Source organism: Dreissena polymorpha, chromosome 12, assembly GCF_020536995.1.
Source record: "Dreissena polymorpha isolate Duluth1 chromosome 12, UMN_Dpol_1.0, whole genome shotgun sequence".
Taxonomy (NCBI): domain Eukaryota; kingdom Metazoa; phylum Mollusca; class Bivalvia; order Myida; family Dreissenidae; genus Dreissena; species Dreissena polymorpha.
Window position 1 is genome coordinate 56,382,601 of NC_068366.1, and position 22,447 is coordinate 56,405,047.

The 22,447-nt window shown below is 33.1% G+C and overlaps 1 protein-coding gene across 1 annotated transcript in view; it reads left to right on the forward strand.

Moving 5' to 3' along the window:
* Positions 1 to 17,113, forward strand: part of LOC127852636 (hormonally up-regulated neu tumor-associated kinase homolog A-like) — a 37,892-nt gene extending 20,779 nt beyond the window's left edge. The window contains exon 10 of the mRNA XM_052386590.1: positions 17,054 to 17,113. Coding sequence (XP_052242550.1) covers positions 17,054 to 17,113 — 60 coding nt within the window. The remainder of the gene's footprint in view (positions 1 to 17,053) is intronic.
* The last annotated feature ends 5,334 nt before the right edge of the window (positions 17,114 to 22,447 follow it).

Below are 22,447 nucleotides of genomic sequence, written 5' to 3' on the forward strand. Positions count from 1 at the left end.
GTGATTCTGTACATGTACATAAATTGCGCATGAAAACGTGTATAATTAACGTTTAACGCGATCATGTGTGTAAAGAAAATGAATTATTTCGAACCTGACATTTGTACACGTTAAAGCGAGTATGATATATAAACAGCATACTAGCCGTGTCACATATATGAAACTCGCTCTTATGCGAGCACTCGCATTTTGCATATCTAATAAACTTTTCAAACATAAATTAAAGAGCCACATCAGTGCACACACTATGTTTGATAATTCATTCGTTTGTTGTATATTGTTTTCTGTTTTAAACACATATTAGGTGATATCGCGGAGATTTAGTTAACCTTACCATGTGTTCATGGGCGAACTCACGAATTCAAGTCGTATTCGACTATGTGCTCATACCTACTTTCGGGAATCATCATGAAATTATTGCCGTACTTAACGAACAAACATGCCTAAGCTTATTGAATTAGAAAAAAAGCAATAGTCATAAGAAAAAATTATATGTTCATGCACATGGGAATGTGAAATCACGTCCGTAAACATTACATCATTTACTTAGCAAAGGAAACAACGAAATATAAAGTTTCATATGATATACATGTGAAATTAAAGAGCATCGCGTAATTAAAGAGCATGTCAAGTTTTGAATATATCTGCTACATAACGTAATCTTATAACCCACAAACATTTTACTGTAACATAACGTTTTTTTAAGATAAGTGGTAAAGAAAATACACGTTGAAAATCTTTTTAAAAGATATTTCTTGTTATATTTGATCGAGAATGTAACCCGCCTCCCAGTTTCGCTGAATGGGTCAAGTTCCCCAAGGGTACTACTTACCTGTACCCCCTAAACTATTTTTATTCGTTCCCAATTTGTTTTTCGTACCCAAATTCTTTTTCGTACCCAAGTTTTGTTTCGTACCCAATTTTTTTTCCGTACCCAATTTTTTTTCGTAACCACTTTTTTGTTCATACCCATTTTTTTGGGCATAATTTTTGTACCCAAAATTTTCGAACCCATTTTTTTTCGTAGCCAAAATTTTCTTTCCCACATACACAATTATGGTAATGTAGATAAACTTATATTGATGCTTTTATATCCATCCTCTTCAAAAGCATCGTCACACCAGTACTGTCAGTACTTTGATTTAATAATCTCACGGTATGTGGACATCGTTCTATACATTTCGATTTGATTTGAATAACGAACCAGTTTTGTATAAATACGCAGCTTTTTACTGGTCAATGTCATATGGCAACAGTGCCCGTTCTTTGCATGATTTCGATTATTGCCTGCATTTACAAAGTCTGATCCAGACTCAACGAAGAGGTTAAGGTTAACACCAGGAAGTATGGTAACTTCACCTTTCAAATCTGACCTCCTACTACAGTCAACACTGATGCCCATACAGTCCCCTCACTTCCCGCCACCTACCATGGCCCGGTCGTTATGATCTTTTCAACTACATATTTATAGTACGCTCCTCTTTCAATCAGACCGATTGGAAGAGCAACACTTTTAAAGCAACTTAAACATAGTAAATTAGCTTCTTGCATAGCCGGAACGTCTGAAATTGTATGAAGGATATAAGCATTTGTATTCTCTTTTAAAAGCAATATGTTTTAAAGCTTTCAAGCATTAGGCATTTCTTTTACTTTTGAAGTGGATTTTAAATGTATTAACGGTATTCTTATTAAATTTAAACGTTCCACCAAACGTTGACCTTATTCTTGAACCGGTTGGACTGCACTTGAAGTGGATTCGTACAGCATAAGAGACATCGCTTTTCCAGACTTCCGCCGACATTCCGACAGTATTTGCTCGTCAGTTCATTTAGGTGATAAAACGTTTGGGTGCATGCTTACAGCTTTCTTTATATTTCGTGTTTTATCTACATTCATACGATATTTAAAAGAATATAAATCTTTTGAGAACAAAAATAAGTCAAGGTGATTTCTAAAATCTTTAAATTTATACACACAGCTATAGTCACCAAATAATATCTATCGACCTATACGGGGTATACATGATATTTTGTCCCGGCTGGCTCTGCCTTGTTCCTGTCGAAATAAAAAACGTGACGCGGTTATTAATAACACATACTCGTAAATAAATTTGATACCATGGCATATTGTAGTGTTGTTAATACATAAATTACCGAAGGCAAATGAATTTTTGTACGAATAAATGCGTAGCGAGTTTAATTGATACTTAGTATTGTACGGAATGCATATTGCTATATGGCAGCTACACGCTCAAATAATAACTGACACAATTATGTAACTGTTATGTGTAAGTGAGATACAAATCTAGTATGAAATATGACCATACAATCTTGGTATCTATGCTATCCAAAACAAATGTAGCACGTGGCATGGGTCTTGTCTATTTGCTTACGAAATAGTTCATGTGTTTTGAATGAATGATGTTCATAAGGTATATTACATGCCTCAAGTGTTTGGAGATTTTTAAGTCAATTGCAGTGGAATATAACATTTTGATCGATAATATTCACTCTAATTTACGTAATGCCGATATGTAATACGCTCAAAATCATGTTGCAACTAACGCAAGTACTTGCGCGAAGGAAACACAATACTAACAGAAACCGTTTTATATATTTTATCTAACCGGTAATAGAATTACATACGATCCCGTTTTGTACGAGAGGTCAATGTAATGTCGCTGTTACGAACACACACGCGGGCCTTGATGTTCAAGATTCACAAATTGTTGAAGACTTGACCTGGCATTATAGTGTTTGACCCCACTTTGAGTCGAAAATATGGCTTCCATAGTTGCTATAAGAGTTATCTGCGATTTAAGCTGGTGACTTAGTTTGTGAATTAACGTCACCAAGATTTAACCACGGCCAACATAATGTCAGGGTAAACATTCTGATTAAGTTTCATCAAGATTGAATAAAACTTGTGGCCACTATAGTGGCAACGAGCTACAATTTTACCCGAACAACACACGACACACGACTCGGACATAAACCACAATAACTCCGGATGTGGTGAGCTAAAAATGAAACACATTTTTAAAACTTAAACTTTCATTCATTCGTTTATTTGTGTGTATGTCCGCAAAATGTGAAATATCTTGAAAAGTACATATAACCTAAATCTGGACTTTGCGATTTCTCATAAAGAAATGAAGGTTCTTTCTATATTCTTGATATTCTATTAAAAGCCTTGTGGAGATTATGCATTACCGTTTTTACCTGAGATCAAAGGTCATATCTCTGTAGCTAAAATGCAAATGCATTTTATAGTGTAATTAGTCAACATATATATTCGAAATGAAATTGGTACACACAGTCTGTAATATGTTCAGTTATTCAGCAGAGAATTGCCATCATGTTGCTCTGAGGAATATTGAGCTATTAAGGAGCTCAAATGTTGTACAATTGAGGGACGATTCGTTTATATAATTTTTATATAAGTCGTCATGCATGGCGCTTAATTCACTCATATGTGTTTTGTGATAAATTATGGGCTAAGTGAGAGGTTTATTATATCGACAAACTTTTTTAAACCCCGAATGCTTAGGATTGACCTTTTCAATGTGGTGCTCCCATTTTAATCTGTGTTGTTGTTGTTGTTGCATCTATTGCCCTTTTTTTAATGAGTAAATAGTCAAGTTCTTATTACAAAAAACATTCGGATTTTTATGGGATTTCTATTGTTTATGTATTTGTGTTTGTTTTCTGTATTCTTTCTACCAGTCTTTTGGTGTTAAATATTTCTTTTATGTTTTGCTTACATTTACAATATTGATTCTCAAAAGTATACATTCTTTGTTGACAACAGTATCGCGTGTTAATATCTATGATAATTGTATAAATGCCAAAAACGCCATGGTCTCATTTTAACATGTCTGTGATGCTCAAGAACTGTAACGAGCTTAAGTAGACTTCAAACGTTCCTTTGATTGTAAGAAATTCTAGTTTATGTTTCGCAAAAGAAATAATGTCGCATGATGGAATAAGCTGAAAGGATTCCTATATTCTTATAATGAATGCTTTAATTGTATATGCCGAACGGAAAACAAAAGATAGTGTTGATAGTTTTATGACAGTAGGAAAAAATAATGACCGTAGTAATGACCATTTAAGATAAGAAAATAGTATTGACCACCAAATTAATACTTTTCAAATGTATACATGTTTGTGTTCTTCCTTTGTGCGTTTTTTTTTTATATTTTGTTTGTTGTGATTTAAGGAGTCAATCTTGAAGAGTTGTGTATTCCCACAAGTAACTAATACATAATGAAGTTTCAGTCAAGACGAGATGTATTATGGGAATATTTGACATATGACGCTTAGGGTAACATTGTCCATTAATCTAAGACACAGGTGTTATATATTTTATTAAAACGTACTTCAAAATGGTCGACTAAATGGGGAAGTCTTGGTCAAGTTACCTGCCATATGGCCATTTTTACTTTTGACCACTTAAATGGGAAATTAACGTTTTCGCTTAAGAACCCGGTCTTTCGCGCGACACTAAATTTCCACACAATTATCATTTGTGACAATTAATTTTTATGACCTGATAAATGACATGACTTTAAAACACGGACACGATTTTGGGGGCGTACGTTCCAAATAATGGGCGGACGATACTGTGTTCATCAGAAAGGCATTGTGTTCCATTTCAAAATGAGTTTTAATTACACACTGTATCATTTTTATGGAACGGTATTTAGGTAAAAATTACATCATTCGTGGTGAATATTTACATTATGACTGATGTTTATTCTAATATGCTTCATGACAATTCCAACATGCTGGTTGTCTATTCGTTTAAACTTGATGATTGTTGCAACATTACATCATTCATGGTGAATAATTACATTATGCCTGATGTTTATTCTAATATGCTTCATGACAATTCCAACATGCTTGTTGTCTTTTCGGTTATATTTGATGATTTTTGCAACATGCTTGGTGACTATCCAATGTTTGTGTGTTCATTATTCCTGAAGCCAGTCATAATCGGTTTTGCCACTAAGCGTCATTAACAACGGCACTTAGCAACAGGCAGTAAGCAGAATGCAACTAAGCAGAATGCAAGTTACTAAATAATGACAGCAGGTGGCGAACGTTTATTTTCCGTATGTTGAATAAATTACTTTTCGGAAAAAAGCGAAAACATCCGAACCATTTTGACTACTATACTGAATAAGATGTATTAGTTCCTTTGTTTTTTAATCTCCTTTTAACTAAATACGTTATACATGTATTGTATTAAGGACATACAGAGCTTTTGTGATGGTGATGCAAGTTTTGACACCCGACGCATATAAATTTATGAATGAAAGGCTTCATGAACGTTGACGTCGGTCGTGGTTTCAAGAAAAATTCCCACGCACGGATTTCAACTGTCATTGTTTACAATCAATTAAGTGCACAAGTACTGGAATTGGTATAGCGTTTTTTTTAAGGTGCATGTCCAGCGTGTGTGCCGAAAAAACAGGGCTTAATGTATTTTTTTGTTCAGCTCTATTATAATAATTTTTATATCAACTCGGTATGAAAAAATGTCGGCGAACATTAATAGGTGTTAATTTTTGAAAATATTGAGACGTTCATTAATTATGGATCTAAAACGGAGCATTAATCCGCATATAAAAAACACCGGGCGTATTGCATATCAGTTCGGAGACATGAAGTTATTTCGAAAGAAAGCAATAAGAGGATCAATTCTATATGAGCAAGTCTCGCTGAGCACGATTACGCTCTTACTTCTGGTATATATTTGACTCTTATGAATCTTGGCAAATACCAAGTGTTTTATTTTGCTTAATCTAAATTAAGTCATGCATCTATATGTACTTTGAGAAGCATAGCATGACTTCCAAATTACCAACAGCTCTTAAATATGTGAAAGAGATTGACGCGAAATACCTACCCATCTATAATAAAGTTTATATGTGTACTTCAATATTATAGTTTTATAGCATTTTATGTGGTGCAATATAAGTGTACTCTAGTAAATTTGAAATTATGTAATGGATTACCTCTCAACATACATGCAGAGTTCCGGATAACTTTTTCAGCAAAATCTTGGTTTACACTCTATTTAAAATGCAGCTTTAAAGTGTATTATTAATTCCTTTTTACCGGTTAGTTTAATTTTTGGCACATCAGCATTAAGGTTTATAGTGTAAGAAGAGCTCATGAAAATTGCCGGGTTGCAGCAGAATTTTTGAGAAAAAAAGGACCAGATAATGGAAAACGTTTGGCTTTTCGACTGCTTTAAAGATGGTCTGTAATTCATAATAACGTTAAAGTGCTGTTGATTTCATAGTTTTTATGAGGACCTAGACGAGTGAGAACTCATTGATGAAATGTTTTCATTATATGCATTGATAATGAGTTTAACGCATTATCACAAATTTTGAAACCTTATTTTATTTGTTCAATGTGTAACCGTACGCACAGAATTTAAGTCTACTTTTGTACTAAATTTAATTTGTTTTTACGACTTTATGCGTCTTATCTGAACCTCGGCATACATGTATTAGTAGCATATATTGAAATCGATCCATACAGTTTCTTTGGTTATTGAAGGTAAATGACTGTACACAAAATTATGGTTAGTCATTTAAAAAAAGTTACGTCTACAAACACGCGGTTAATTTCGTTTCAGTAGCAAATATCACACAAAGGGGCGCAACTTCTGCTATAACATAAACTTTCCGTTGTACGCCGTAAATTTCCGTAGTCGTCCGTAGCATTTCGGAACGACTGTCAATTAACATCATTGTATCTTGCATTATTGTATGTTGCTTTATGCTTGGATGAAACTGACATCTTGCCATCGCGTTAATTTATTCAACGCATCAATGTTTGATTCAATTATGCACTGCGCTTATTGCCCAAGTCGTCCTGCACAAACCAACATACACATACCAAGCATGCAATTTACGAACAAGAATGTTGCATATGTACACATGAATGATACCATTAAGCAGAATGTAAATAGACATTGGTCATCAGAAAAGATGTGTCATCAAGCATGAAAAGGTGTCTACATACAAATTGAAAGTACCATCAAGAATCATGACACAGTCATTAAGAAGGATGTAATTTTTACCTAAATACCGTTCCATACATTTTGGTAATGTCAAGAAACTTACTAGTTTGTTTGTACTTTTGTGCAGCAGACATGATGCCAGTAAAGAAAACAACAAAAAGGTAAAGGTATTCGTATATGTATTTATCAAACATGCATGTTGTCGTAAGTTCAATGGGCTTTTATATTGCCTAAAATCATGACTTTTATCTGGAAATTCTGACAATAAAGTTTAATTTGATTAAGTTGAATTTACAAACTTATAAGTTCGTCGACAAGCGGATACAACGGTAACAGCGGCGATCGAACAAAGACAATATTGATGCTTGTTTAGATTACATAAACGAGTGTGAAGCTGAATTGTACCTGGAGAAAGAATTCAAATACCTTATTCACCTACTTTACACCCGATACATATGTTTTGAAATGTAGGTATAAATAAAAAAAAACTAAAATGTCTACATGTGTAATTGTACGTAAATGCTTTGCGATTATCTGGCAAGTATAACGACAGTATCCTTTTTCTTAAAACATAATGAACAATACAACTTTCATTAAACATTACTTTTTCTATGCGTAGTCACTGTGTTGCCATGATGTGTCTATGCGTAGTTGCTTCAATGCCATGAACCTTCTATGTGACGAACATTAGCTGCCATGGATGTGACTGTTGAGAGTACAGTTACTGAGCCATAACTGATGTATAGTTCATCGAAGCCCTTAAAGAGCAATCGTTGTTTTTTTGTCAATTTAAACAATGAACAGTAATTAACTATGTGAACTTTATTATTATTATTAGGAATGGCCCATATGAATACACGCTTATAATTTATTAGATCAGCATTTATGAAAATAGTTTCGAGTTCTTTTGTCATCCGCCGGTTTTTTATTGAAAATGAAAGTGCTTAATGAATAAGTCATACTTAAAGGGGCCTTTTCACAGATTTTGGCATTTTTTAACTTATTCATTAAATGCTTTATATTGATAAATGTAAACATTGGATCGTAAAAGCTCCAGTAAAAAATCAAGAATAAAATTAAAAAAAGGAAAAGAACATTGCCCGGAGCAGGTTTCGAACCAGTGACCCCTGAAGTCCTGCCAGAGTCCTGAAGTAAAAACGCTTTAGCCTACTGAGCTATTCCGCCGAGTACACATTCTTGACGTATTTTATACCTTATATAAGCAATCTTCGTAGTTTCACAAATTTTAACGACAAAAACAGAACTCTCCAAATTATTCAATCGTTTCGCGTTGCAACGCTTTATAATTTTTAGGTTTTAAAATCGTCAAAAGATGCATATAATGGCTATATTAGACCATGGTAAATGTTCAGTATTACTGTTTCCTCACAAATACCATAACTAAAACGAAAATGTGCGAATCTGAAACAACTTTTTTCAATTTTGTCAATTTACCAAAGCGTGAAAAGATCCCTTTAAAGTGCGCATTTAAATAGAATCATTGACAGAATAAGGCATATATTAATTTCGACTCAAGAAGACTCCAAGTTCGAAGAATGTTTCCAAAAAGGGGCGTCACACCTTACAAGGTATCCACTAGTCCTCACAGTTGTCTCCACAGCGTCTGGTTTGTAACACACACAACATCGATCTGATTATAAAACAGCGCACATTTTCTTTTTACTATATTTCTCGCGCCATGATTCACATGCTTTTGCATTAATTGTTAAATTGAAGACACTTTTTATCTTTTTAAAAGGTATATTTCATTCATCATTAACGGCACTATCTCGAAAGGTCTCGCAGTTCTGTAAAACCTACTGAAAGTTTTGATGGCGGTAATACAGTTTTCCGAAAAAGCGTTCGTTCATACTAGTCCGATGACTCACGTTTGTCTGCGACTTATACCACAGAATCGGATGATTACAACCCGTTTTTACTAAGAGTTCCTGAAATACATATTTGCAATTTGTACACACTTTCCAATTTTATGTTCTCATGTTGGTAAAGCACAGTAAGATCAAAAGATCTGACTATAGGGTCTTCAGGAATTATACTTTCTGGATGCATCAGTTGCCTTATGCATATAAATATTGTTTAACCTTCATTAAAGTTCTCAAGACGTCAGCCTCATTTTTTTTAACGACAGCATTGCTGCATTTATGTGGACTAAACGATCCTACCGGTTTTATTTTCAACACGGTTGATATCATTGACTTAACGACATTATGCATATAACATTACGGCAATTAGTTATATATAAATATAGTCATTTGAAACACATGATAAAAGCATAAAACAACATTTACTCTCAATGTGTAAGAAAAAAATATGATTCAATAAACTGCTCTGTCTGATTATAATGAAGGTTCAATAATGACATGCTAGCAGTGTGCTTTGCGATGTTCAGCCACAATGTCTATAAATCGAAATAATGAATATTCAATGACGAAAAACAAGACGTTCTTCAAATCAACAAAGGATAAATGGAACTGTAGGGAAAAAAGAGTTTATACCCGCTAGTCTAAGTCGATGATCAATTGCATTGATCATTTATAAAATACAACACGCACATGAATAAAAAATGATAACACCTGGAACAACTTTTGCATGGAAAATATGTCTGGATCTTAAATCGGTTTAAAATCAAAACGTACTTCACGAACAAGAATCAACCTCCAATGTTAAGACATACCATATCATAAAAAATATGTTACACAATAAACTGGAAGACAATTCTTAACAATTTTATATTCATGCAAATTCAAAATCAGCACTAAGTATGAAGTTGAGAATGCTCTCATTTCAAAAACAGAGTAGGAATGTGTCAGCATTGTGAGATATGAAAGGAACTTTAACTCAAATATAAGTGAGGAATGTATAATGCACACAAAACAACGATATTTTTCCAATATATGCACATATTTCCGAATTTCATACCAAATTAATAAATATGAAACTTGAACCTCACATACACCTTGTATACGAACACTACGCAATGCATATGTGTTATGTCCTTTTGTGTTTAACTAACATAAGCAGCATGTGCTCGGTGGTGAGATTTGCTTTAAATAGAACTCTCTGCTTATTTAATAATTACACCGAGCGTCCATCTGTCCGTCCATCACGCATATTCGTGTTTGTGCCGGCACATATCCATTTACATGTAACAATTTTAAAATAAGGTCAATTTTGAGTTGATCGCAGGGCACAGACAGTGTCCCAATACGATGGGCAATTTTACTTAAAACTGTATTATTAACGATAAATTTACACTCTACAGAGCTATAACGCGCTGATTTTTATCATAGAAATTTGAGAATGCCTAATATATTGAGTTTGTGACTCATGCCTTGCACTTTTTACCTTATAATTTTAGGAAGAAAATGTGTGGCAAGTTGTTTATTAATTGACCGATTAAAATGTTACGATGTAGTTTCAATTTTGAAAATGCTGTATAATGCTCACTTACATGATAACCTATTTTTTAGTCTTTGCGAGCAAGTTTAGAACTCTGAAATTTAGAAAGTAAAGGTAATATTTATGACAGATATGCCAAGAAGCGCACAATACGATCAGACAATTTCAATACAATTCGTTAAAAATTATATTTTTACGTATTGTGTTATAACAGACATTGATTTATTGCAGACCGAACACAGACCTGCATATCTAAATATTATATTGTCCGATCTGGTGCAACTAGTGATGGGAATAACAACCATTTCTAGTGAACAGCCGACTGGGTAGCCGGTAAGTTTGCTGCCTTGCCAAAAAAGCAACCTAGCTCGTAGAAACGGTAATTCGGTTACACCTAAGCATTCGGTTCGCAACATGTAAATTTTCTAGGATAAATAGTAAAATATGATTAAAGCGAAACGGTTCTGAAGTAATATTGGATTTCTCATCATTATCAACATTAATAACAAATAAAACATTAATATAACTTAATCATAGCTTTCACTGTTCTCCTTTTAATCATCTTCAAAAAAAGGAAAACATCAGATTTGTCAAAGGTTGTACCTTATCCAAACGAACAAACTAATTCAACACACCCACCTGAAGCCATACTTTTCATGCGAAGAAATATTTTGAGCGTGTTTCGTTAAGATTTGACAACATTGTGACTACTAGAGAGCTCAAATAATTTCACTTAAGCCATCCAATAACTATACACAAAACTACAGCTGCACCAGAAACTTAATTACACAATGCGGTCATGCTTTTATGCCAATGATCCAATTGCGAAACACTGAATTACAAATCCATTGTATAATACAAGACACAAAAGTACACAACAAACAAACAAACGCCCATTAATTAAAATACAATCCTCGCCTTGGAAGGTAATTAAAATCATTATTTGTTTAAATCTTTTTTTTTCAGAGGCTCAAATTCTAAAGAAGCTCAAGTTTTTCAAGAATATTATAAATGTAAACAATTAACAAAGGCGCTTGAGTTATTTACGAACACTTAGATGAAAACTGTCCATCCTCTGCTGGCGTTGATTTTCCGACCAAGTGTACTTTTTTTACATATGTCTTGAGTGAGTTTCACGATGGTTTTGCAACTGCGCCTAAACTTCAAGAATTTTGAATTTAAACCAAATAATTTCATTTGCCCAAAGCTCCTCAGTCGTGTTTATGCATTGATAATAACCAACAGCTGAGTCACCTTTAGAACAAATGTTCTAAGCACGTTTCGAGAATCTTTAGTGTTATAAATGTATAAACTAGCGATGTAATTTAAACTGCCGCACCACTGAATTTCCGGGTACAAAGGGACATAATTCAGTTTTATTGCATGTAAGATTTTAGGAACATGGTCTATAACCTCATACACTGACCGAAAACACATATCAGGCGTTTCAATTTAATACCTGTAGTAGAAACAGAGACATTACAAAGCGGCATGTGTACATTAACATTAAGGAAAGCATTCAGTGAATATGTACAGTAACATGCATTTAATTATTAATTTTATTTCATGCTTTCCGGTAGTTTAGAGAGAAATGTCAGTGTATTAAAACTGATAATTTACTGTTAAAAACAGTGAAAATATATAATGAAAATTATCGATTATTTTCATTGTTTTAACCGGATCTATTTTGGAATATGTTTGTTTCCCCAGTTTGACACCCAATTCTACCAAGGGTGACTTTTCCGTAATGAATGTTTATAACAATATGGGGATTAGCTTCCCTGGAACATACATGTAATGACATTGCGGGGCGAAAGTACAAAAGTAATCATTTGTAAGCATGAAATAAAAAGAAAATGTGTTGGATTCATTGGAATATCAGTTTTAATTTACTCGTGATCATATAAAAAATACATTTTCACCGTGGTTGCGCGACTCGTTAAAATGTTATTTTCTATGATCACTGGTGAATTAAAATTGATATTCCACCAAATACAACAAATATCATATATATATTTTCTTCCAGTTAAAACATATTTAATATTTATTGTGGACATTACCATATAATCATACGAAAATTTAACTCACTCAAAAACGTCAGTAAATGCCACAGCAATCTATTAAAATTGAAGATACTATACAAATGGCTTTTCCAAATCCGAAACAATGTTAAACATCATTACTATTTAAACATAATTACTTTTGTTTCATCAAAGCAAAAATGAGGAAATACTATTTAAACATAATGACGATTACATGTAATAAAAATAATAGAAACATTTGTAAAATAATAAAACAATCGATAAAAGCATAGAATACTGAGTGGTTGGCACAATCAAACTGATTGTACACTCACGTACATTATACAATGCTCATCAATATTTTATCCATGTTTTGAATCAACACTTTCACTAAGTATATGTTACAATTGCCAAGTTAGTTTGATACATGTTCAATATTTGGAGAACAAAGTGATGTTAAAATGTCTGTTGAATGACTCGTCTAAAGGAAAATCGAACAAATCCTAGCAACAATCGATTCAAGCATGTCAAAATTCCGTTGTTAGCAAATTCGATCCGCAATAGACTCCGTACTCAACTGCCAGTTGTCAATAAATAACAATTTTCCGCCAAACAGTTATTTCTCATGCCTTACCTTATAACTAAGTATAATTATTAATAAAAAATTTTAATACACTCAATAAATGTATCGTTTATGAAAGCAATTCTTTTGCGATAACTACTTATATATATATATATATATATATTTGACATCAGACAATCACACAACTTTTGTCTTACAATGCGTTGTGTGTATGAAAACATAATGTCTTTTATTGTATTTATATATTATTATTATATTATTATTATTATATTCATATATTTTTCCTATCGTAAAAGTCCATTTCGGTCGCCGATTTTGGCACTTCTGTGAGCATCTACTTGTTTTATTATTTCCTTATCAATTCGAGGAAATCGCGCGCGTATCTGAAATATCGGTACATAGGCCGCAATATTTACAAAATGGACATGAGTTATTCAAGCGTAGTGGAAAATGTTACTCAACATAAAAAATAAGTAATACATAAGTATACGAAGTTTATAGACACGCTAGCACGTTGACGTTCTGCACTAAGTTTGATGTTGGACCGAACGTCTTTTCAAGACACGGCTTCCAGGTGGATTACGGACGCAGGCCGAACAAACATTGTACTGTATATACTGAGGACAGAAACCTACATTGCAAATGTAAATTTCTTGATCATGAAAAGAAAACTGTTAGTCATTTCTGCAGACTAATTTGCTTTGTCAATAATAGTCTTATGAAGCGTTGTACGCTAAATCCTCGTGAGATCGTTATTTTTCGCCGCAGTTTTTATAGCCATATACTTTTCTTCACCTACCCATCATGCTTATCGAGCAGTTTTCAGTTACTTGCAAAGGTGCGCTAAACGTACCCTAAAAAATAAACTGAGAATGCAAGTATTACCGTGAGCGTTTTTTTATCAATATGCCGTCCGTGTTCGAAGTATAACATTAAAATGTTTTCTACATAATAAGGTATCGAAACGTTCAATGTTATGTTTTATTCTGATTTTTGAAAATGTTAATTACTAAGCCACCTGGATTGGAAAACTCTTAATGTAGGTCTTAAAAATCAAGTTTACATTATAGTTTGAATATTATATTTAAGAGTATTGACTTCGAATCAGTCCATGCTCTTCACTTGGACATGAGAATGCACTATTGCCATCCATTTCAAAATCAGTTGCAATCATTTGTTTAATTCTGTTTCGTATTATTAATTCGTTATACTCATTTCTCCAATTTATGTTTGTAGTAACATTTTGTAATAATACGAACCTTTTTTCAAGATTATACAAGGTTGTAGGTTTGGGAAATATTATCGTCAGCACCAGGGGTTCCAATCACTGTTTAACTGTTTTTAATTATGACACAGTTATTCCCCTTTTTACCATTTTCCAAACTGCATAATTAAGGTCTTCAATTGACCCATAGAATGTAACAGTTATATGAAATCGTGTCAATTAGTGAGGCTTACATGTTATTCATGTTTATTATAAGATTGGAATATTAATTTAAATTGAGAATTCACAAGGACATTATACTAGCATTCGATTCGGAATCTGGCACTTGGTCTGTGTTATTTTCCATTCACGTTTATTTTCGAGGTGTAGATCGGTCTGATTAACCTGCTAATTCATTGATAGGAGAAGATTCCGAAATTCGATGTTCACATTCGCGTTTGTTTTCGAAAGTAAGACTGACTGTTGCATATATAGGAAACTTTACTGTGCGTTTTCGTAATCGACTTGTTGCCATTGGTCATAACAAGTGTAGCTTAACATACTTCTGCTTTTTAAATACATTTGCTACATAAAGAAACTTAACAGTATTCCGACATACATTCTTCTAAAATCTCGAGCTGCCATAAACATTGATAATGAATTCCCATACATTTTATACTTTGCAATGACCGTTCTTAGGCGTTAACCCCAACTTCAATAATGATTTTACTTTCAAGGTCGTATTCTAAGTATTGTCTTAAAGTGATAGGTTATTGCTAATCTGCATTAAATATTAGAATAGCGGACAGTACTTTGTCTCATGATATTATTTTTACATTTTAATTATTTCCATTTATTGACTAGATTCCTGAAAATTGGAAGCAAATGTCCGGATTTCTTATATCCTTACAAGCAATTTTTTCTGACACTCGCACGTGCGGAAAAGATTGCACATAAACAAATAAAGCGACGTGCGATTCAAACATTATACGTAGCCGCTTTTGTCAATTTTATCACAATACAACAGGAATTTATCTGTCTCTCTTCTCGCGTAAAGCATTTTTTATCGATTTTATAAGTCGTTTTTTAGTGACATGTATAAAATAATGAAGTTTCAATTATATCACCTGTTAAATTCAAGTTTTTCACCAGCAAAATCAGTGAAGTTACAGAAAAGAATTATTAAAACCGTAAAACACGTTATCCATACACGCGTATATTAAGTTCAGAATCAATTTCCTCAAACCTGTCCAACGCCGGAAACGAAATTGAGCATGGAAAATCACATCAAGGATATAATATTATTCAATAGATACAATTACTAAAACTTTAGAGTGAAAAATGCTTCGGAAACATGCATCATCTCATTTCTGTAAGACGGCTTACGGATGATTCTTTAACACGGACTTTCAAGCCACTGGATGATAACTTGAATATTATATCGACTTATATCGTCAACCAGTATATGTGTGCACCGTTTGCTCAAAGAGTGAGGCTGCTTTTGTCGGAAAAAAAATAGATACGTTTTGACGAGGTGTTCCATAGACAAATGGAGATGTATAGAAAACTAAACATAGACACCATTTTTATTTCCTAACGACATAGCAAATTGACTTTACATCTCGCACACCACCGTACAATTAAAGAAAGGACTGGCGCAATTGCCTCAGCATCATTGACAGATGATTATTAATGGAATCGTTATTTAATGCTGGCGTCCCAGAAATACAATCTTCCAGGTCTCACCTTGATACGTCACATTTTAGTCCAAATAGGGCCTAGACACCATTACAGCATGAATAAATCTACCAGCATACTAAGTTTGTAGTTGAACCCACTAATTTTCGTTAATATATGTCCCGGACAAAATTTAAGTTTCAAAAATAATAATTATACAATAACATACGGAAGACCAGAGCAGGGCGTCTATTATAGGAACGCTGGCTTTATAACGACCCGAATATATATAATTATAAATACAGACATACATATAACTAAAATATGGGCTGTCAGTTGTAGTGGCAGCCATTGTGTGAATACGTTTTTTGTCACTGTGACCTTGACCTTTGACCTAGTGACCTGAAAATCAATAGGAGTCATCTGCGAGTCATGATCAATGTACCTTTGAAGTTTCATGATCCTAGGCGTATGCTTTCTTGAGTTATCATCCGGAAACCATGTTACTGTGTCAAGACACTGTGACCTTGACCTTTGACCTAGTGACCTGAAAATCAATAGGGGTCATCTGCAAGTCATGATCAATGTACCTATGAAGTTTCATCATCCTAGGCGTAAGCGTTCTTGAGTTATCATCCGGAAACTATTTTACTATTTCGAGTCACCATGACCTTGACCTTTGACCTGAAAATCAATAGGGGTCATCTGCGAGTCATGATCAATGTACCTTTGAAGTGTCATGATCCTAGGCGTAAGCTTTCTTGAGTTATCATCTGGAAACCATTTTTCTGGTTCTAGTCACCGTGACCTTGACCTTTGACCTAGTGACCTGAAAATCATTAGGGGTCATCTGCCAATCATGATCAATGTACCTATGAAGTTTCATGATCCTAGGCCTAAGCGTTCTTGAGTTATCATCCGGAAACCATCTGGAGGACGGACCGACCGACATGTGCAAAACAATATACACCCTCTTCTTCGAAGGGGGGCATAAAAATGACAATACGCGAAATATGCATATACTTAATTAATTGTATTTATGCATGGAATTCATTTAGATTTATACATGGAGATTTAAGATTGAAGACCCTGGTTGACACTTTGCAGGTGAACGAGAACCCTCTAGACTTCGCAATCGGTGAAACCGAGGGCTTTGCAGATTTCTAAGATAACTTTCATCGGAGTATGGTCCGACTTTTAATGAGATTAAAGACATTGCTTCTCTGTAACATTTGTTAAAGTTCGCATAGCTTTACTATTGTTAACATATTTACTCTTAACACACCTCTAACCGACAGAAAAAATATTTAAAGCATAGCAAACGATCTTGTAATGTTGTGTTTAATTAAGACGGTGCGTTTCTAGGTCGGCTATTTAGAATACAATGTTAAGTTTGGAATAAATATTATTATTAAGCAGGCTAAAGAACCGCGAGTAATTTGTGAATCTGTGACTTTGTAGTTGGCGACAATGAAAGATGTAAAACCTGAATTTTTAAGATATTTGTATATACTAGCCTTAGACGTAGGGATACCAGTGTAACACGCTACTCCTCGTCACATGATGAATTGCAGTTGTGCCAGGTCATTTTCACAGTCCCCACAATACATGTATATGGAAACCTCGTGACTGAGACAGGAATTTTCAATCTGTTTAATGATCAAACCTGTCTTTTGACCTCCATGTTTGACCTTGACCTTAAAGGGAGACGACTGTTGACCACAAAATGCCGTCTTCTTATTGTTGCTATTTGTGGTAATTCTATTTGAAAAATCTTTGAACTTTTAAGTTTGACATTGAGCTAAATAGGGAGAAAACGTTATATTCAAATTGTCATCTAACGATGTTTTGAGTGTATGAAAAGTTACTTCTAAATGCCTACGTATATGGCTGATACAGGAATTTTCCAGTTATTTTATGGGTAAATTTGACCACTAAGTGTGACATTGACCTTTGAGGTCAGGAAATCGGTGCTCCATGTGACATGTCTCATTATGGTGGACATTAGTGCAAATTTATTTCAAATCCATCAATATATGGTAAAGTTATGGTTGAGAAAGGAAAGTTTACACTGGCAGGCAGACGTTCAGTGCAACTGTGATATGCCGCCTTCTTTGTAAGGGGGCATTAAAATAATACATGTGTGTATTGCAATAACTAACACGTAAAGGATACAAACAAGTAAAATGAACGATCATGAAAAACATAGCAGTCAAAGGGGAGTAACTGTGCCAATCCTATATCAATCCTCAATATAAATAAGAGTTGTCTATAGATTATTTTTTTAGATTTATTCAATTCGAACTGTGCTTCATTCACTTTCTCGTCATTTAAAGAACAAAACATTTAAAAGCACACAACATGTCGTAATAAAAAGGTATTCTTGAAATTGTATCAGGATATGAATGCCTACTGTAAAAAATAGCACATTATGTACAATTAATTGCAATACGTCCACTGTAGGTTTCCACATATTGTTGTTATACAAGTTCTTAATATGTGTCTGTATACACATGTTGCTTGCAGGAAGCATTGGGCTTTTGAGACATGCAGTATACTTTGTGAAACATAAAATCAAGTAATGCACTGCTAGGGACCGGGAAATTTTAAATAATATTTTTATGTCCAAAATAAAAGTTAAATATCTGCTGTATCCATAAATAACAACATGACCCATAAAGACTATTACATATGTTTAAAACATGATTATAAAAATATTAATTAACATGGAGTGTTATTCTAAATTGATAATAGAATAATCATAAATTTATATATGTATAAAAAGGCAAAATTGGAATGTCAAATACAAAAGGATTTGTATTTAAAATATGCTCAGTAACAGGTGACCAAGATAAATCCAATAGCAATTTCAAAAGTATGGCTAAAAAGCACATATTTCTATAACATAAAGGCAAGAATTAAAACTAGTTGAATGAAAACAAATGTGAATGTTAATTTAAATCACACATGCTGAACTACAAGAATTTTATGCTAAAAAAAATGTTCACCCCTTTTATATAAGCATGTTTATATGTTCTTAATGAATTTAAGATAGGTCCATTAAAATGAAGTACAACTTTACATAAATTCTGACATTCCAGGGTCAATTAAATGCATTTAAGAGAAAAAATCCCAGGCCATTCAAGACAACAATGCATATTGAAACTATAAACATCTTCAAAACTCTTTATAAACATCTATATTTCATTAATAATCGCTATCCTATGGTAGATCAGCTATAAGGCACACTAATCCAGCAATCACGTTGCAGACTGGTTATCATACATTGAAGACAAAATAAATCACGTCTAGTTATCATGCTACTAGTAAATTTATTATATGTACAACACATTTGCCCGAATGATATTAAACATCTAATAAGTATTTTTTAAATCTCATTACCTCTATAAGAAACGAAAAATGTATGCTATATGGTGAAATTCAAACTGCATAATTGTTTTTATCAGTATAAAATAACTGAGTTAGGTACAGCAGTCCATATATTTTTTCCTAAAACACCTTACAAAAAAAAATCATTTATGACCATGAACAATAGGCAAAAGAATGTATATAATAGAAGACTGCAATTCTCTTGGATAATACATATAAAATTACAGGATTGAAAGATCAAGTATGTAATCATATCTGAAAATCCCAAAAGGTGCATCAGTACCTTTGTGCACAAGGTAGGCAACCCCTTCCAGGTTTTCAAGAAACAAAATGATCAAAAAACTTTATGCAATACTTTTTGAACACTCCCCAATATGCAACTAAAAAGCATGACAATGTTGAAACTGCTAAAAAATAATACAAAATTAATTGCATTCTAGCACAAAATCCTGCTAACCAGTTGCAGAACAAAATATTATCTTTAAAACATGCAGGAAAAAAATAAACTGAAGAAAATTTTGATTGCATAATTTGAAAAATGATAAAACATTAAATAAACTCATACATAGACTATAAATAACCAAACTACATGTATTACATCCACATATAAAATTTTCAAACACTGTAAACGTCGTTCAATACACTGTGACAAATAACTATGTACAATGAGGGAAATATACCATTAAAAGTATTACAATAATGTACATATTTTTGGTTCAAATATATAAAAAAATTGACGAAGCAAAACACATCTGAATCTTAACCTGAACCCTAGACCCTGACAAAAAAAAACATAAACTCCCTATTTTGCATTACATCATTGTTCAAAAGCTTGGGCCACTATTCCAAAAAGCTCTTGGGGTCATCTCAATTTTAGTTGTTCTTGACCAAAATTCAGATAAAATATTCTTCTTGAAATCCAATATTTTCTAGTTACAAAATGCAAACATGTGAAAAACAATAACCATGTTTTCTTGTTTCAAACATTCTTTATGTATGTACAAAGACATAAACAAAACTTAGCCAGATACTCAATGAATTATATGAACTGAAGACATTTCTTTTAGTTTTCCCTACTGGGCTATGTAAATACAAGCCCAGACGCAGCCATCAGAAGCACTTCATTTGCAAATATGCTTAAATACTGCATATAAATTGCTTGTAACAGATGATATTACACATTTTTAGCACATTTATTTTCAATATCTGAATTACTGTTATTTATCTTCCTTATATCTTTGAGAATAATTGTCATTTTGTGAAGATGTTTTCAACACTTTAAGACAATATCTTAAATTTTGATCCAAGTTTAAGGAAAGATCCTCAGACTTATTTGAAAGCCTTACATGTTATGAACTGGAAGTGAAAGTGGTTTTCACTGGTTTTCTATTACCTGTTGTTTTCAGTCTCGCTGGAACTTAATGAAACAGTAGAAAATTGGATAAATGCTTCAGAAGACAGTAACATGTCATTAGTGAATGACTGTTACAGTCAATATCACCCATAATATAAAATATTAATACGGGTCCTGAATGAAGTCTGGAAATACATAATTTTCTTAAAACTATTCAGTTTATCAATAGCAATAAATATATATAATGATACAAAACTTAACACCTCTTTATACGCAATTCTTCATTAAGAAAAATTTATATATGATCTAAGATATTTTTTAGCCTGGAAACATGGAAGTTGTTTTGGTTCCTAGTCTATTTTTTAGTCTTAATTCTAAGAATGAGGTGTTAAAAATGAGCCCAGGTGATGATCATAAATTCATTATAAAATAAGAAAACTTATAAAGATGGAAGTTCCAGGAGTTCATGCCATAATGCATACAGCACCTTTTTATACTGAATACACAATCATCTGATACAGAAAACCGACATCATTGTGTAATTATAATATAACAGTATTAATCTTGTGAAGACTAGTTCAGGCAACAGAAAGAGAACTTTTAAATAAAAAAGCAATACTACTTGGCGCACAAAGTGCTGAATTTTAAAACTAAAGGAACATGTTATGAAAAGGGATAAGGTGCCTTTCTCAAGACACACCTTAACGGAATGGAGGAGAAGGAATGTTCACCTACTGTATCTTAAAGAGGTTTAACAAGAATCATTTGTTACTTCAAAACCAAAACAAAGAAGTTTATTCAAGAAATAACTTCAATATGAGCTGTAAAAAAATAACAGTTAAGAAATTTATTGAAGAACTTTTTGCAAAGTGGATGTGGAAATCTTAAGTGTTTTAAAAATTGCAACAACTTCACACGTTTGAAACAGTTGTAATACTAATCATGGAATATAACAACACAACACAAGTATAGTCAACATAGTGAAATTACCACACACATGTTCTATGAAAAAGATAACAGAAACTTGAAACTTCTTTGATTGTTTTAACATTAGTATTAAACTGCACTACCAGTATAACAGTTTTAGTTTCGCTCATCATGGAAGAATTTGTTTTATCATTCTTTTTCAACTGCACTACCAATATACAAATCTATGGTATTTAATGCTGGGCATTCATATCCATTATATACCATTTTTACCATATATCCATTATATAACAAATTACTTTTGTTCACCCCATTTTGATAGCTGCAATATTTTTTCACAAAAGACTGATTTCTTATTGTTGTGTTTTAAGCATTACATTATTTTTGCAATTTTAAAATGATATTCAGAATCTAAGCAAGTGTGATTTCAGTAAATGTTCTGGCAAGATGCAATAGCATTTAAATAAAATATTCTTCTTCAGGATAAAAACTTAAGATACATGAATATAGTAAAAGGGAAGAGTCACTTTAAGACAAGGGCTGTTTGTAAAACATGCATGCCCGCCATATGGGCTGTCAATTGTAGTGGCAGCCATCGTGTGAATATGTTTTTGTCACTGTGATCTTGACCTTTGACCTAGTGACCAGAAAATCAATAGGGGTCATCTGCCAGTCATGATCAATGTACCTTTGAAGTTTCATGATTCTTGGTGTAAGCATTCTTGAGTTATCATCTGGAAACCATTTTACTATTTTGAGTCACTGTGATCTTGACTTTGACCTAGTGACCTGAAAATCAATAGGGGTCATCTGCCAGTCATGATCAATGT